Source organism: Boleophthalmus pectinirostris, unplaced genomic scaffold (assembly GCF_026225935.1).
Source record: "Boleophthalmus pectinirostris isolate CB_2022bp ecotype Guang Dong unplaced genomic scaffold, ASM2622593v1 HiC_scaffold_21, whole genome shotgun sequence".
Lineage (NCBI taxonomy): Eukaryota > Metazoa > Chordata > Actinopteri > Gobiiformes > Gobiidae > Boleophthalmus > Boleophthalmus pectinirostris.
Genome location: NW_026571175.1, coordinates 34,286,165 through 34,302,893, shown reverse-complemented (window position 1 = coordinate 34,302,893; position 16,729 = coordinate 34,286,165). Strand labels below are relative to the sequence as shown.

The 16,729-nt window shown below is 38.1% G+C and overlaps 2 protein-coding genes across 3 annotated transcripts in view; both read left to right on the top strand.

The window, feature by feature from the left end:
* vars2 (valyl-tRNA synthetase 2, mitochondrial) overlaps positions 1-4,422 on the top strand; it is a 63,395-nt gene extending 58,973 nt beyond the window's left edge. For both annotated transcript variants that reach the window (XM_055157445.1, XM_055157446.1), the window contains exon 30: positions 3,662-4,422. In XM_055157445.1, the coding sequence (XP_055013420.1) occupies positions 3,662-3,745 (84 nt within the window). In that variant the 3' untranslated portion in view covers positions 3,746-4,422. The remainder of the gene's footprint in view (positions 1-3,661) is intronic.
* Positions 4,423-6,322: 1,900 nt separating this feature from the next.
* mgat1b (alpha-1,3-mannosyl-glycoprotein 2-beta-N-acetylglucosaminyltransferase b) overlaps positions 6,323-16,729 on the top strand; it is a 55,272-nt gene continuing 44,865 nt past the window's right edge. Inside the window, exon 1 of the mRNA XM_055157447.1 lies at positions 6,323-6,972. The gene's annotated coding sequence lies outside the window, so the exon portion shown is untranslated. The remainder of the gene's footprint in view (positions 6,973-16,729) is intronic.

Here is a 16,729-nt window from a genome sequence, read left to right as displayed (position 1 = left end):
TAAAGGCGAGTATTTTGAAATGAGTACTGTCAGTTAGTAAGGTATTAACTGGGATACCAAATATAGCTAAAAATGGGTTAAGGTCAACTTTAACTTGTAAAGCGTTAGAAAGTATTTCAGCATATTGTCTCCAGTAATTAAGTAATTTTGGACACAAAAAGAACATGTGACTCAAGTTACATGGGCTGGCATGACATCTCTCACATTGGTCATAACCTGTGGGTAAATTTCTGATAAGCGAGATTTTGAATAATGAACTCTGTATAATACTTTAAATTGAATAAGCTGCAACCTGGCACTGGGTGCACTAGAACGGACAGTAGATACTGCCCTATCCCACTGTTGGTCTGAGAAAGATATTCCTAATTCCTGTTCCCAGGTTCTTCTAATCTTGACTGTTGAGTGAACATCCAAACCCATAAGTTCTTTATATATTACAGATATAATCGACCTTTTGTAAGACTTTAAGGATAACAAGTCCTCCCATGGTTGAGCTGCTGGAAGAAGCTGTAAAGTTTTTAAAGTGCTTTATAAATAAAGTTGGCATGGTATGGTACTATATTTCGCCAAACACAGACTTCCGGTGATAATACTAGTCCCGTGCCAATCTGCATCTCAGTGTTTGTTGTTGTAATTGCACCTTTTCTATCCCTTTCTTTTCGCGTTCTTTTCTCTTTCAATGTCAGTGTTACAACTGTTCTGCATTCAATCTTGTTGTTGTTTTTCTGTAATTGCACCTTTTCTATCCCTTTCTTTTCGCGTTCTTTTCTCTTTCAATGTCAGTAAAATAGAGTAATTTACAGACTTTGCTCATCCCGCTGCAAAGTAACACAGAGGTGGGGCAGTAATTTGCAAATCACCAGACGTCCCCAGGTTGCACTTATGCTGTACGAATAGGGCTTTAGACAAATTTTATTGATCCACGAGGGAAATTACTTGGACACAGCAGCTCACACAACACAATTTATTATAATAACAAAGAGCAACAATATAAACGGTAATAATAAATTCAAAATAAGGAGCAAAAACAGCAAGAGACTAGTGCCTTATTTGACTGGTGTCAAATAAGGCACAATTACATTAATAAATATGTAAAAAAAAATACAGAAATGCCTATATGTGAGAGTTTGTAAGGAAAAACAGATGATTGACAGGACATAGGGTTGTCTGTTATATAACATTGAGTTGTTGTACAGTTGTAGGGAGTATTATAAAGGCACTGTCAATGTCATGATCAAAGTAAACGTATAATCATGTCATAATAACTTGAAAAAGGAACAATATAACAACAGTTTCTTAATATGTGTGTTTAAAATGCTTGGTTTGTAATGGTTTGTATGGGAAGAGTAGAACTAGAAACCATGATTTTCGGCTCTTTTTTGGAAATGTTTGAGTCATTTAGTTAGTTTTGCAGTTAATATTTTATTGTTCTGATGGGAAAAAAAGCAATATTTTTCATAATATCTGCGAATCGGTCCAGTCTTGAGCTACTTCTTCACTAAGTTTCTGGGCAGTTACAAAGTGTGCTCTCTACACACAAACTGTCAAAGATGAAGTGACAAAATGTTTATAACTTGTTCAAGATGTTTAAGTCGGCGTTACTATGACGACCTCCTATAGAAATGGGAAAAACAGCTGCTTTTGGCGATGATTGTTTTCCACAAAGACTGCTCACACAAATAAATGTGTAGTTTATGGCTCTCCAGAAACATCAGTAACATTTCAATGGCTTTGTTTGTACATTTACCTCTCTCCTCTCACTGCTCCCCAACGAAACCAGCTGTTTACCAATGACATTTTATCATAGTTTTTGTGTTGTTATTTCTCTACAGGATTATTTATCTTGTATTTATTCATTTGCATTGGGTTTTATTTTCAAAAAGTAAAGTTGAAACCTTGAAACAAACATGCAACTTAAAGGAACAGTGTGGAATTTTGGACATAGGGCCTCATTTCCTCGGCCCCGTCCACACTAATTCGTATTTGAGTCGTTTTTGTTGTGGATGCAGTGTTCGTTCACACTAATCCGACTGAAAACGGCTCCAGAGACAGAACGATCTCATGCTGCCAGCTTCCACGAATTCGTTTAAGTACAGATCTGATCCGGCACTGTGTGGATGCCTGAAAACGTTGATACATTGATACGCTGATGTAGTTCTGTGCGCCGCGAAGTAATTCACAGCCAAAACGCTAAGAGGCTTGAATATCTGTCCATTCATATAAACGTGTGTCTGTGCGTATGTCCTGCAGATGTATAATCTCTGAAAAGTTTAACATGAACCATCTCCGACACGACAGAAACACAGAACAGACTCACCATCAGCAGAACACCCCTCTGTCACAGAAAGAACACTCATATTCCACTGAGTCGTGTCCTTCAGTCCGACAGAAGCTGAACCGCATCAGTGCACAATAGAGAGCAGTTTTTTTGAGTGCTCAGTTTATGCAAATTAGCCATGTGGTTTTAAGTTTCGTTTCTGTAAAACGTAAACAAATATGCTCAAAGCTGTGTGGACAGGGAAGACTTGCGGACACAGAAACGACGTGTCTGGACGCAGATCGTTTCCAATACGGTGATTTGTTTCAGTGTAAATGGGGTCTAACAGGCATCTTAAAGAGATAGTCTGGAATTTTGGACATAGGACCTCATTTCCTAATGATCCAGAGTGTTGGAGACGTGTGGAGACACTTTTAAAAAATATTCCATCCAGTCCTTGTATTTGCAGAGGTCGCTGGTGCTAGACTAGTGCATGTCAATGATAATAGTTATTCTGCCACTAAAAACAGTCTTACCCACTCCACAAAACACCCAAAGCAAATCTATTATTACTGTAAATAAGCTATAGTATCATTTGTCTTGGTTAAAACCTTGTGACAAAATTCTGGACTTTGTCTTTAATGTTAGTATGCCTGCCTCTCCACAGACCTGACCTGTAACTTGTCTTGAAAATAGATGAGTCCCATCCCATATTGTGGTACTTTTTCAGGCAAATCAATAACCTCTGTGTCCATGGTGACAAGCGGTTGGTGAACCCTTCTCACAGTGTCTTGCTCAAGGACAGACCTTTAGGCTTGGGTGATCATATTTCCGTTTGTCAAAACCAGGACACCGAGCTACTCTCACCTGGCAAAGCTTTTCACTGTTTTTCGATGTCCTGGTGAGCTTTGAGGTCCCTTACACCACCACTGGACACCGAAACATATGTGCCTGCTTTGTACATTGTGCACATGGACTCACACTTGTCTCGACCGGAATGGAAAGCGGGGAATTTCTTGTACAAGTCATCGTTAAATGTGCATTTGCGCTTCGGCATGTTGCAGACTGACCGACTGTTTGTGTTTGCTCGCTCCTTCTGAGTTACAGAGAGCTATGAGAGCCGCTTAATTTAAAGTCCCAATGAAAGGCAATGAAAACCCGGACATTTCTATCATTTTATTTAAAAAAAAACCCAGACAGCCAGGACAGGACATGAAAAACAGACATGTCCGGGGAAAAACAGACGTTTGGTCACCCTAGGCTTGTGGGCAAATGTCCAATTAAACCACAGTCGCCTGTGATAGAAAGAAAAAAACAAAGAAAAAAAATAATACAATGAAAAAATCCTTTATTCTGAATCCCATTTATTCCTGACCTCACTGAGCTTTTGTGTTTCTTGTCCAGGTGTCCGCCCTGGAGCAGGAGCTGAAGAACATAGAGGAGCAGCTACAGCAGCTGACCCAGCTCAGCCAGGACCACGCACAATAATGAGAGCATATGTATGAGTGTGTGTGTGTCTGTGTATGTGTGTTTGTGTGTGCACGCAGACCTGAGCCACGTGAAGCTCATCCACTATTTACACTCTGACCTTCTGTGATTGGGCCGTGTGTTCTCGTGTGCTCAGAGCTCTGTGCCTCTGGATCAGTGCTCCAGTCCATCACAGAACTACATTATCTTACATCTCTTTACACGTGGCCGGCTGCTGTGGTCTGAAGAATGGAGGTAATGCTTTCTCGTTGAGTGCATCATAATTCATCTATGTTTTATTGAATATACAAGTGCAGGGAGCAGTGTGCAAAGGATCACTGTAAGAAAAAGGAACGATTACATTAATGGTTTTGGAAAAGGAATCTATTTCTCTCTCAAACGATAATCTATCCATCCATTTTCTTCTGCACATCTGGGGCCGGGTCGCGGGTGCAGCTGTCTAAACAGGGACTAGCAGACTTACTTTTTTTTTTTTGCTTCATTTACACGTTTCATTATTCTTGTTTATGAGGTCCTCTTTCTCTGAAATCTAAAGAAATTCCCCGGATTGTGACGTCATAGGCAAAGTTCTGCTGGAATTTTGATAATAAGATGGTTTATATCACTGTACTCTGTTGTAAGGTCAGATGAGTAGGGATGCATCTGCTGTTGTCAATAAAATGTATTTATTAATATAAGAGACAGCTTTTGATCTTTTCATTTAATTTCAATGAAAAACTTTAAAACTATATCAAAATGTATTTTATTTTTTTTTTTTTTTTTTACAAAATGAAGAATCAAAGTACACTCTGTACTTTAATCATTTATAATACTGTATATAAATGATCAAAGTACAGAGTGTACTTTGATCCTTCATTTTGTAAAAAAAAAAAAAAAAATGGAAAAGCATTTTTTTTTACTAAATCATTCATTTAGTAAAAAAAAAAAAATTATAATACTTAATGAAGGAAATTAGTCCTTTGTCTTTATGAACAACAGAATAGAATTTTCCTTTAAAGACGAGGAAGCATAAAGTTTGTCTGTTACTAAACGTGAAAATACTTTTTACAGAAGAAACACAGAATAACTTTCTGCAGGTTGTGTGTCAAATGAAAGATTCTACAGAAATAGAAAATTTTATGCCATATTGTGCCCAACAGAACAGTTCCACAGTCCCCCCCTCCATCTTTTGCGGAGATGATTTATTGTTTATTTAAAGCAAACCTTTTATGAGACATAACAGGACATCATAGGCTCATTCAGGGTGTATCCAAAAAAGTAAAGTAAAAAAAAAAACAGACTACAAAAAACAAACTAGAGCGGGAACCAATTCCAGTGCACTTAAGACTGATGGTACTTTATTGAGTGGCCATTCATTGGAATCTATACGGTACATGTTATATAGCCTCATATAAGAATGGGCTACAGTCATTGCACTGAGTTACATCTGTAAGGAGAAAGTTATTTCGAAATACAGCAAGTGCAATGCAGTGTAATTCTTCTCCGAGGCCAGTGGTTCCTCAGTGTGTTTTTTTTTAAAGTCGTGACTAGAGTATCCATCTATCCATCTACACTAACACAGAAAGAAATGTCTGGATGCTGGAATCACTGATACTAATAGAATAATCTACAGTTTATATTAAAATGGTCTACAACATTGAACTGAATTGATTTGTTTTTAGCGTGTGTGCCAAGAGAGAAACAATAATCATATACAGACTTCATATACATTGTAAAAACAGAAAAGCACATTTCTCGAAAAGGAGTGGGAAGAAGGAAAACTTGAATTAACCCGCCCCTGTTCATGACATAGTTTCAAAAATATGTGTTCTTCTATACATTGATCACAAAACTTTACAAATATTTACATATACCAAAATAATTACATACTATGCATACTAAATATACTTTTAAATCAATTTCTTTCTTTTTGTATTGTACTGTGTTATGTTTTACAGCTATTATTTTATCTATATACTTTTTTTTTTTTTTATTATTATTATTATAACATTTAGCCTGGTAGACCAAAGCTATAATAACCTGTGGTGCCTGTACCACAGTTTGGAAACCATAGCTTTATGAACACTGTCTATATGAACAAAAATACTTTATATAGTATTAGTAGTTGTAACAAATATTACTGTCAGTTTTTGTTTCATGTGGCATTAGTTTGGCTAATGTTTCTAAGCGGGGTTCTTCCATGGATCTTCATTGTTGGCTCTATAAAATGTCACTTAGACTTAAACTTAGACAAACTTTATTGATCCACAAGGGAAATTATTTGGACGCAGTAGCTCACTCATCATAATATAATATAATAAAGAGTAAATAAAAAATAAAAATGGTAATAAATTCTAAGTAAGTAGCAAAAAAGATGGTAAGAGACAGGTGTCAAATTATAGTAGTAGGTATTATTAGTAGTAGTAGTAGTAGTAGTGGTAGTAGTAGTAGTAGTGGTGGTGCTATTATTATTAGTATTACTACTATTATTACAGTTACTATTATCATCATTTATTTATTTATTTGAGGAACACAATTTCAGTTCATCACATTTCATATGAAAACTGACAATAAACGCTTGGAATTGAATTAAATATATAAATGTACATGTTCAAGTCAAAATAAAATAGAAAACTAAAAAAATAAAACAAAATCTCAGCTTTATACAAGAGGTCATAGGAATAGAGGTCACTGAATTGAATTAATAATAAATACTAAACGCATCTGCAAAAAAAAAAAAAAAAAAAAAAAAAAGTCTGCAAAACTCCGCGTGTCCACGACTTTTGTAGTCCGGAAGTGTTTGTGGTTTGGTTTGGCGTAATCCAGCGTCATCACCATACATCAGAAGGCACATCCAGCCAGGCAAACCCAAAGCAGCAGCAGCAGCAGGAGCAGGCAGCCTTCAGCCTCCAGCAGGAGCAGGAGCACGGGCAGCTGGAGAGAGCACCGAGCACCCGAGCCAGGGCGCGCTGATCACGGACACAATGTGCACTTTACCGCTCTGACCGTGCACACCACCACCACCAGACACCGTGGCCCTGGCTCACACTCAACCCCGCTTCCAGGAGCCGCCCGCCGGGGATAATGGGAAGCAAATGTGCGGATGCTGCTGGGCGCACACCGGGGAGAGATGTGCTATGAACGTGACTTCGTGGGGAACACATCGGGCACGGCGCGGCTAGCTCCTGGAAGCTAGCTCACCCCCCGGCCGAACTGGAACCCCCTTTCCAACCCCGAGAAGATGCGTGGTGAGTGAGCCCGTCTCCAGCCCCGAGCCTCGCCGGGACCCGCTGGGAGAGAACGGGCGGGTTGTGAATGAGAAATGCCACCCGGAGCTGTTAGCAGGCTAGCTAGCGGCACGGATCGGGTTAGCTTGATTTTAAAGATGTATGTTATAATCAATGCGTGCGGGAATGCATTAAGTGGAAAAGGCTAATCGTTGCAAACAGCGTTGAATTGTGCACGATTTGTTAACTTGGTGATAGGAAAGATGGTGGACGGCTGTGTGTGACTGTTGTGTGGTGAAATAGCTTCATATCAGGCATGCACAGGTTACATGCACTATTAACATATGCACACAGAATGTAATAATGCATGGGAAACAAATGTCATGGGCCATTTAGAAGCTAAAACCAAACTGTCAGTGTATTGCAGCCACAAATTGTAGTAGTAAACCAGGAGACAATGAGCAACAGGCATAGCTAGTTAAAAAATATGCATGATTATTTGCATTATTGGCCATGTTTAGGGTGACCAGACGTCCCTATTTACCCAGGACAGTCCCAGTTTTGAGCTCTATGTCCCTTGTCCCAGCAGATTTATCCAAAACTAGTGATTTGTCCCAGTTTTGTACAAGAAATTATCATATTTTTAACCAATTTGATACGTGCCAACAGTAAAATAAAGGAATAAATTGTCAGTCGTTTAGGTAAAATACTGAAAAGCTGCTTAAAAACGATCAAAACTCAAAGAAAATGTGACTACTGACTCACATGTTAGTCATGAATGGGCTCCGCATAACAATTTTCCTTAATTGCGTACTCCTTTCACAATTTTATTACCAATCCACTCCAAACCTGGGCTGTTCCATTTTCTTATTTTGAAATTCTGGTCAACCTATGCATGATTATTTGCACTATTGGCCATGTTCAGGGTGACCAGACGTCCCTATTTACCCAGGACAGTCCCAGTTTTGAGCTCTATGTCCCTTGTCCCAGCAGATTTATCCAAAACTAGTGATTTGTCCCAGTTTTGCACAAGAAATGATCATATTTTTAACCAATTTAATACGTGCCAACAGTAAAATAAAGGAATAAATTGTCAGTCGTTAGGTAAAATACTGAAAAGCTGCTTAAAAACGATCAAAACACAAAGAAAATGTGACTATATTGACTCACATGTTAGTCATGAATGGGCTCTGCATGACAATTTTCCTTAATTACACACTTGTTTCACAATTTTATTACTAAACCGCTCCAAACCCAGCCTGTCCCAGTTTTTTATTTTGAAATTCTGGTCACTCTATACATGATTATTTGCACTATTGGCCATGTTTAGGGTGACCAGATGTCCCCATTTACCCGGGACAGTCCCAGTTTTGAGCCTTGCGTCCCCTGTCCTAGCAGATTTATCCAAAACTAGTGATTCGTCCCAGTTTTATACAAGAAATGTCCAAGGTATCCCTATTTTTGACCAATATGATCCCTGCCAACACTAAAGAGAGGCATAAATTGACATTTGTTTAGGTAAAATACAGAAAAGCTGCTTAAAAATGACCAAAACACAAATAAAATGTGACAGTACTGACTCACATATTAGTCATGAATAGTCTCTGCATGACAATTTTCCTTAATTACGCACTCATTTCACAATTTTATTACCAAACCACTGCAAATCGGGGCTGTCTGAGTTTTTTATTTTTAAATTCTGGTCTGATTATTTGCACTATTGGCCATGTTAAATAAAAATATACCTACTGCTTGGATTTGTAGATTGACTAACTTAAAAGGAGTTGCAGAAATGTTTAAATCCTAATGTTTTTGTCTTTATAATGTCTGGTCGAGTTAACTCAAAAGATGCAATGGAAATTTCCGTTGGATCTGGTCCGCCACCTGCTTGTCTTCAAAATTATGTTATCGCATTGCCTGGAAATTTCCACAGCAGGAAGTGATTTATTTATAGTATGGCATTAAAGCGAACCTGCTATGCAAAACTGACTGTAGAGCTTTGCATGTTAAAGTTGTTTCCTGTTTTCGTTTACTGTCTCAAAGTTGTATTTAGACTGATTCTTGCATGTTTGAGTCATATTTATTGTCCTGTATTCAACACATCATTACTCCGATTTATCCCAGGTTTCATTTATTAATATCTACATTTTAGTCCCTTAAAATCTTACATTCTGAGTGGGGTTGCCTCTCCACAGATCTGAACTATAGCTTGACCTCGTGGCTTCACCTGCTCGTCTTCATGCTGATATATAAATAGGTTTATTGTCATACCGTAGAATATTCAAGGTAAAGCGCTGGCATCTCCATGGAAGTAAAAGAGTGACATAGAGATACGCTCCGCCTTTTAAAAAAAAAGTTACATAATGCACCTTTAAAGACACAAACTTTGCATTTCAAACATTTCATTTCATTGTGATCTTATATTCCATTGTAAATTACACATACATTAGGCAAGGCAAGTTTATTTGTACAGCACAATTCGTACACAAAGTAATTCAAAGTGCTTTACAGAATAAGAAATACATTAAAATCACAATAAAAACAAATCAAAACATAAATAATCATCACAAAATTAAAGATTAAAATTAAAAAAGAGAGAGAGACATTAATTGCATAAATTAGAGAGAAGAGTGCAGAATGAAAAACCTTTCAGTCACATGCACAGTGAAACAGAAATGTTTTGAGCCTGGATTTAAACAGCGTCCAAGTCGAGTCTGTCTCACATGTTCAGACTGTTCCATGTTTTAGCTGCGTGAACCTGAAATGCTGACTCCCCTTGTTTAGTCGTGACTCTGGGCACCAGCAGGAGGCCGGTCCCTGAGCTCCTCAGAGTTCGAGATGGTTCATGTGGCACTAACATATCAGAGATGGGCTCTGGTGCTCGGCCATGGAGAGACTTGTACAATCAGAGTTGCTTTAAAGTCTCTGAGCCACAGGAGCCAGTGCAGAGACCTGAGCACAGGACTTATGTGCTCGTACTTCCTAGTTCGAGTAAGGACCCAAGCTGCAGCGTTCTGGATGTACTGCAGCTGTCTCACTCATTATCTAATACTGCAAAATTTCAGATCAGATTCAAAGTCCCATGTTGTTTGAAGATTGTGTTTTTGACTTGTCGTAGAAGCCGCTGCAAAGAGAAGTGTCTATAGGGGGTGTAGTGGCATAAAAGTGATTTGCAGATGAACTCCCATCAGCTTGAGTTGTTCTTATACTCAGTTTGCACGTGCCTTTGTAGGGCTGGAATTGTATTGTATTGAAGTGGTTGTGTAGAAGTGGTTAATAAGTCTGCATCAGGTCAGCATTTTTTAAGGATGGGACAAGATCTCGTGCCACAAGATCTCGCGAGACAAAATTGCTACAAGAGAAAAATCTCATAATATTTTTTCCCCCTGAATTTACCATTGGCTTGGACTAAAAACAGAGTTAAGAGCTGGTGCGTTACACAATTTGAGAAGCTGTAGTTCCAAAAACCACTACTACAATGACCGTGAAAGTATGACATAAAATAAATGAAAATAGTGAACCCAGAATTATGAAATGGATTGCACTACTTATTTATGATGAATTATGTCAAAATCTTGTCTTGCCTCGTTCTTGTGGACTTGATTTCGTGTGTCTCGTCTCATTAAAATTGCGTCTCGCCCCACCCCTAGTGGTTTTGTTTACTTATAAGACACTAGAAACTGTAAACTTTCTTTGTGCAGCATTACTAGTACATTACATTTAGATTTTTGTTTTAACTAAATTAACTTGAATTTCTAGACTGCAGACATTAAAATAGAACTGAAAAGTTGTCTTGATTCAAAGAGTTTTATTTAAGCGATTGTGCACACAGTTATAGAACTACCTGTCCCAGACCGAGAGTCGTCTGTTGGCTGTGACATAACAATGCGTACAGAGTTTTTATACTACACGGGGGGGCATAAGGCACAGGGGATGATACAGACACATTAGATAAGACCTTGAGTCTCGTCTGGAGAACAGGTCAACGCAAGTGAAGACACAACAATCAGCAGAATAACAAACTATGATTGATATAAACAATAGACCCGTATGTGGAGCACAAGGCCAGAGTGTTGTACAGAAGATAACAGGATTACAGCGAGACATCAAACTAGTTACAAAAGCCAAGATGTAAGAATCAAGAGGTTGTGATAACCTCGCTGAGCAGTAGATATCTGATGTGCCATTTATGAAGAGCCTCGACCCAGAAGAACAGAGGTATCAAACTCAAATTCACAGAGGCCAAAATTTAAAACTGGGACTAATTCGTGGGCCAAACTAAATATTCAAACATTTCAGCAATATCTGCATGTTTTCTTTTAAGATATGTAATGTTAAATCTTTTCTTATTAAAATAAATGTTTAATAATAGTTTTGTGTAAACATTAAATCCAGAACAAGCATCATATAACTCGATAATGTCTCTGTAGTCTATCTGTAGCCGGCGGCCAGCTCTAATTTGCATTTGATATGAACTCATGGGCCAAATATAATTATATTGCAGGCCAAATTTGGCTCCTGGGCCTGAGTTTGACACGTCTGCCTTAAGGTATATGAGAACACGTATAAGACCACATAGCCTAAATAGCCTTCCTGTGCAACTGAAGGATTTCACAGATATAAGACCACACAATAATATAAAACAACGTGCTAAAGAAGAAAGTCACATTCTGTTGTCTAAATAAAGAGTGTTTTTTATCATCGTGGTATCGGAATCGGTTTTGAGTCTATTCCTTGGTACTGAAATTAGTTCTAGTCTAGACCCAGAAGAAGATCACTGATGTAAAGATTTCCATAACAGTGTCTTGCCCCAGTACAGAAGATGTATCGTATAAGCAACTCTTGAAGTCAAAATAAGTCCGCTGTGTTTTGTTTGCATCTAATTCTAAAGCGTTTCATTGTCAGAGTGTTAGGAAGTGCATGGTTGGCTTGCTAGTTGTTGTTAGCATTACTCTGACGGTAAAAAATTGTGAAAAATGCTTATAAACTCTTCACGGCGAATATTTAGGTGAGTGAGGAATAACTTTGGACCACTGCGAACCTTTTAAGTAAACTAGTCCTGTTTTTCACATTTTTAAGACGGTAAAAATCAGGCTCACAGGCTTTAAATAACCTTTTTTTTGTCTTTGGTGTTTTCTAGTAGTAATCTTAACACTTAGGTGCTGGAAAAATCACGAAATTACAGCCGACGTAACACAAGAGCTGTAGTCCTTTATTCATTTAATCAATCTTAGTCATTATTTAAGGATTTACGTGGGACAAAAACAGGAAGAGGGAGTGAGTTAGCTGAAGATTTGGTATTTTTTGGTGTTTTTTTAACGTGTAAAAAAAGTCATGATTCACAAGTTTAAAATGTCTTCATATAAATACACAGTTTCCCAGTATCTTTTTTCTGTATAAATAGTAGTTTTTGCATGAACTTCCCCTGCAGATTTAGTCTTGAGAGTGTGGTTTGAGTCAGATACAGAGATAGAAAAGTTTTGAGAGCTTTATTTATTTATTACTATTCTCTCTCATATGCTTTAAGACTAGTATGATTAAATCTGAGCGTTTATTTTATCAGTATATTATTGTTGTTGTTATTATGTATTTGTGCAGCACTTTGGAAATTGTTTGTTCATGAAATCTTCTATAGAAATAAAGTGAAACTGGATTGGATTGGATTTTGTGACTCCCCCTTTTTAGTCGACTACAGCTCTAGTTATAACTGCGTTCCTTCATCATTAGTTTTAGTAATTTTTTCATTGATTCATGCATTTTTCAACTTATATTGTCCTGCATTTCAGGTTTAAATGCTCAGAACATTTTAGTTTCCCCCTTTGTCCACCCCCTGATCTGTGCACTATTTTGTTGCCATTATATAACAGGCATTGTGTAACATTTCTAGTGGCGAGTTTGTCAAAATTTCTCCTTGGAGATATTATTGCTTTGTCTGGAATGTTTCACAGTATGGCATTAAACCTTTCTATGTTCACGGAGACCAAACCAGACCAATCGGCAGGACATGTCCATAAGAGTCCATAAGAATTTGTTTAGTTGATTACAGCCCTACATAACACAATTGCCACGTTTACATGAGAGCTTTAATTCCGAAAAATGAATTCCACTTTAAAAAGACCATGTAAATACTCAATTCCTAATGAAAATGCTTATACAGAATTAAACTTGATTCCAAAGTAAGTGGGTGGTTTATTCCGATTTTAAAGCCAAATTCATTTATTCCTCAATCATGTAAAAGTTTATTCTTCTTAAAAATAATCCGGGGCGTTCAGTTCATGCTCATTGTGTCCCCCTTCTGAAGCGATCCGAACGATCCGGCTCCACCAGTCCTGGCTTCGGACTTTCCTCCATGTCTCTTTGGATTTGCGAGCGGGATGCAGGAGTGGGCTGAGGTAGAGCAACCGTGCACTCAGTTTGTCTTCTTCCTCCCTTCTTTGACACTCTTCCCTCCTCCTTAGCTGACACACGTAAAGCACGATGAGAGAATTCTCCAGATGCTGCACAGTTATCACGGCTGCGGAAAAAGTTTGGATCATGTTTGTGTCCGTGGCATAACGACAAACCGAGATGACAAAAGAGCCGGTAGCAGCTGAAGAGTGTGTTTTCTTCCGGTCCACGTAAATACGTTTGTGTTCCGGTCCAATCATAACTCTTGATTGGTTGAGTGGAATTAAATAAAGGCGATTTAACGTGTTTTCGATGTAAATATCAATTCGGAATTATTATTTCCACGTAAACTCGAAGGAGAATATTTTAATTCTGAACGATTTCATTCAGAACAGTTCATTCAGCATTAAAGAACATCATGTAAACGTGGCCAATGATTGTCTCAGAATTTCCACTGCGGACATCTCCTTAAACTCCGTGTTTGTCCAGCTGAACCGTGGCCCGTTTGAACCCGGGTCCAGCAGCACATGGCTCCCGTCGCCATGGCAGCAGCTGGGATTCCTCTGTCCACAGCTGTCGCGCCCGTGTCCCACTGGCCCCCCCTCTCCTCTCTATCTACACTTAGACATGTAGACTGTGCAAAGTGGGGCTCTCCTGCTTCTCCCGCTCACATCCAGGTCAGCAGAGCCATTAGCCTGACTACGCTGGTTTCATGGCTCAAGGGCTCGGCTCTATAGGGTTGCCAGATCTCAGGGGAAAAACAAGCAAAACAAGCAGCCAAGAATAAAAAAGATGTGAGCCCGCCGCTATATAAATAACCCAGAATTTCAGCAGTTTTACCATTTATCTTTGTATTAAATCAGACACTAATCTACACTTAAACTACTATTGAAACTAGATACTCATTTGAGCAGCTGGCAATATTAAAAAAGTCGAGTTCACAGGCAGAAATTAACCTTTCCTGAATAGCTTTAGAATGATTTTGAGCTGTATCAGAACAGTATGAGCAGTGGCGGAGTAAACGATTTTGGAACTTGAGTGTGGGGGCCCTTACTATAATGCACTGTTTTTCTGTTTTGTGTTGTGTTTTTAATATATTTATTGTCTGTTTTTGCCGATTGTTCTTGAGACACGCACATCTGTTTATTTGAATTATGGTGGATTGAAAACTTGTCTTATTAGTTCGGTCGCCTACTGGAAAACTGAGAAACTGAAAGTAGTTTTATTTTTTTGCTACTACAATTACGTTATTATTATTTTTCTTATAATTATTGTAAGTAAACTACTCTCATTTAATCTCATATTGTGAGAAAATCTAATTCCTCTAAAGCCTTGGCCATTAGTGGCACAGAGGGCATTTGGCTGGGGGCCCCTCCAGGTTTGGGGGCCCTAGGTAGCAGCCCGCTTTTGCCTAATGGTAGCGCCGCCTCTGGACCACTATGGAGCCTACCTGGACCACTGAGGGATTACACAGATATAAAGACACAATATAATATAAAAAAAAAAAGTAATATAAAAGAAAGTACCACGATTTATTGTTGAACGTCACATTCTGTTGTCTAAAAATTCTGTATAATTATTACTACAATATTGTATAATTTTTTATTAGTATTGTGGAGTCAATGTTGAGAATCAAGTCTTTTCTTTAGTATCCAATCAAGTTTGTGACAACATTAATATGTATTTATTAAACGTTTTTGATCTCCATGGACACAGGCTGTTGTTTTTCAAGTTATTTTTGACCAATAGAAACACCTGTAATCAGTGTAGCTGTGAAGTCTTAAAAGTCTTAAAAAGGTCTTTAATTTCATGTTCCTAAATTAAGGCCTTAAAAATTATGTTGTCTAAGTCTTATTTTTTCACAAAGGTCTTAAATTTCATTAGCCTTTTTGTTTACTCAACTAGGCTGCAGTGCGATGTTAAACGGAAGGAAGAAGGGAAAAAAAAACGTGAAAGATTTTAGATTCTAGATATAGTACCACAGAATTGGATCTTGTGTTTTTCACCCGCATAATGGGTGCAAAGTTGGTCTTAGTTTTCATTTAACTGGTCTTAAAAAGGTCTTTAAAAAGTCTTAAATTTGGGGTAGTCAAACCCTGTGTAATAGAAACAAATGCTCGCTATGTTTAATACACCACAGTTGATCATTACAGGCCTGGACAAGACAAGCTGGTCCACTACAAATGTTACATAGTGCACCTTTCAGGGGCCTACATTTTACTATTTTTGAGTCTGTTGTAATTTAGTTTCCTCATCACAAACAGACCTGGAGTTGTGTTTTGTTTCATTCACACATGTTTAACAGACAAATCCTGCATAATAAAGCTGAGTTCTTCTCTCAAATGGAAAACACGTCCACCTTGTCATGTCATGTGGTGATACAGAAAATGCTCCAGTGACTTTTTAAACTCCATACACCGAGAATCTGGAATCTCTGCTGAAGAAAATGTAAAAGGAGCGACCACTTCATGACATCGCAAGGTGGAACAGTGCATTTTGCTTTGGAGATGTGGATAGACAGAGATAAAGGATTACTAACACGGGTGAAATAAAAGTACACTATGTAACTTTTCGGTTGGAAGTCTGTCACCTTTTTGTTTCTATGGATATGTCATTGCCCTGCTTGGAATGTTCCACAATATGACATTAAACCAGGAGTGTCAAACTCATTTTGGTCCGGGGGTCGTATCCAACCGACTTTGATCCCAAAGGGGCCGGATCAGAAAACTCATGTCAAATAAACCCCAAAAATAACAATAAGTTCAAATATTTGTGTAGAGAAACACAAATCTATTACAGAAATCTTTTTTAATTGATGAACTATTTCTTTTACTAAATATTATATTATGAACAACCTGAAACTTTAAGAAAAATGCAATTTCAACACAATGTTTTAACATGAACTTGTATGCAAATAGGAATAAGTCAATTTTTCTTGGAAAATCCTGAACTCGGCTCCACTTTTCTTATTTTTGACATTTTTCTGATGAGGGTGTCACGGTCAACAGTCAAAACGATCGTCCTTTAAGAGCGTTTGGAAAGAGACAAGTCTTCATTTGTGCTGCTCTGGTGGGAGGGGCCACGTACAGAGACGCTGGAGACGCTGCTGTGATAAACACCACAGAAAATTTACAATATTTTAATAGAAAATATCATTAAAATATTTTTGTAGAAAATCAGCCGAGGGCCAGATTAAAGGTCTTGGAGGGACCGATCTGGCCCGCGGGTCATATGTTTGACACTCCTGCATTAAACAGATCTGTCTTACAAAACAAACGTTTGAATAAAACAAAATAAAACTCCATGTACGTTTGTATGTTGACGAGGTAACAACATTCAAACATGTCTTAAAGAGTCAGTTTTGTGTCATGTAGGACCTTAAATGAACCAG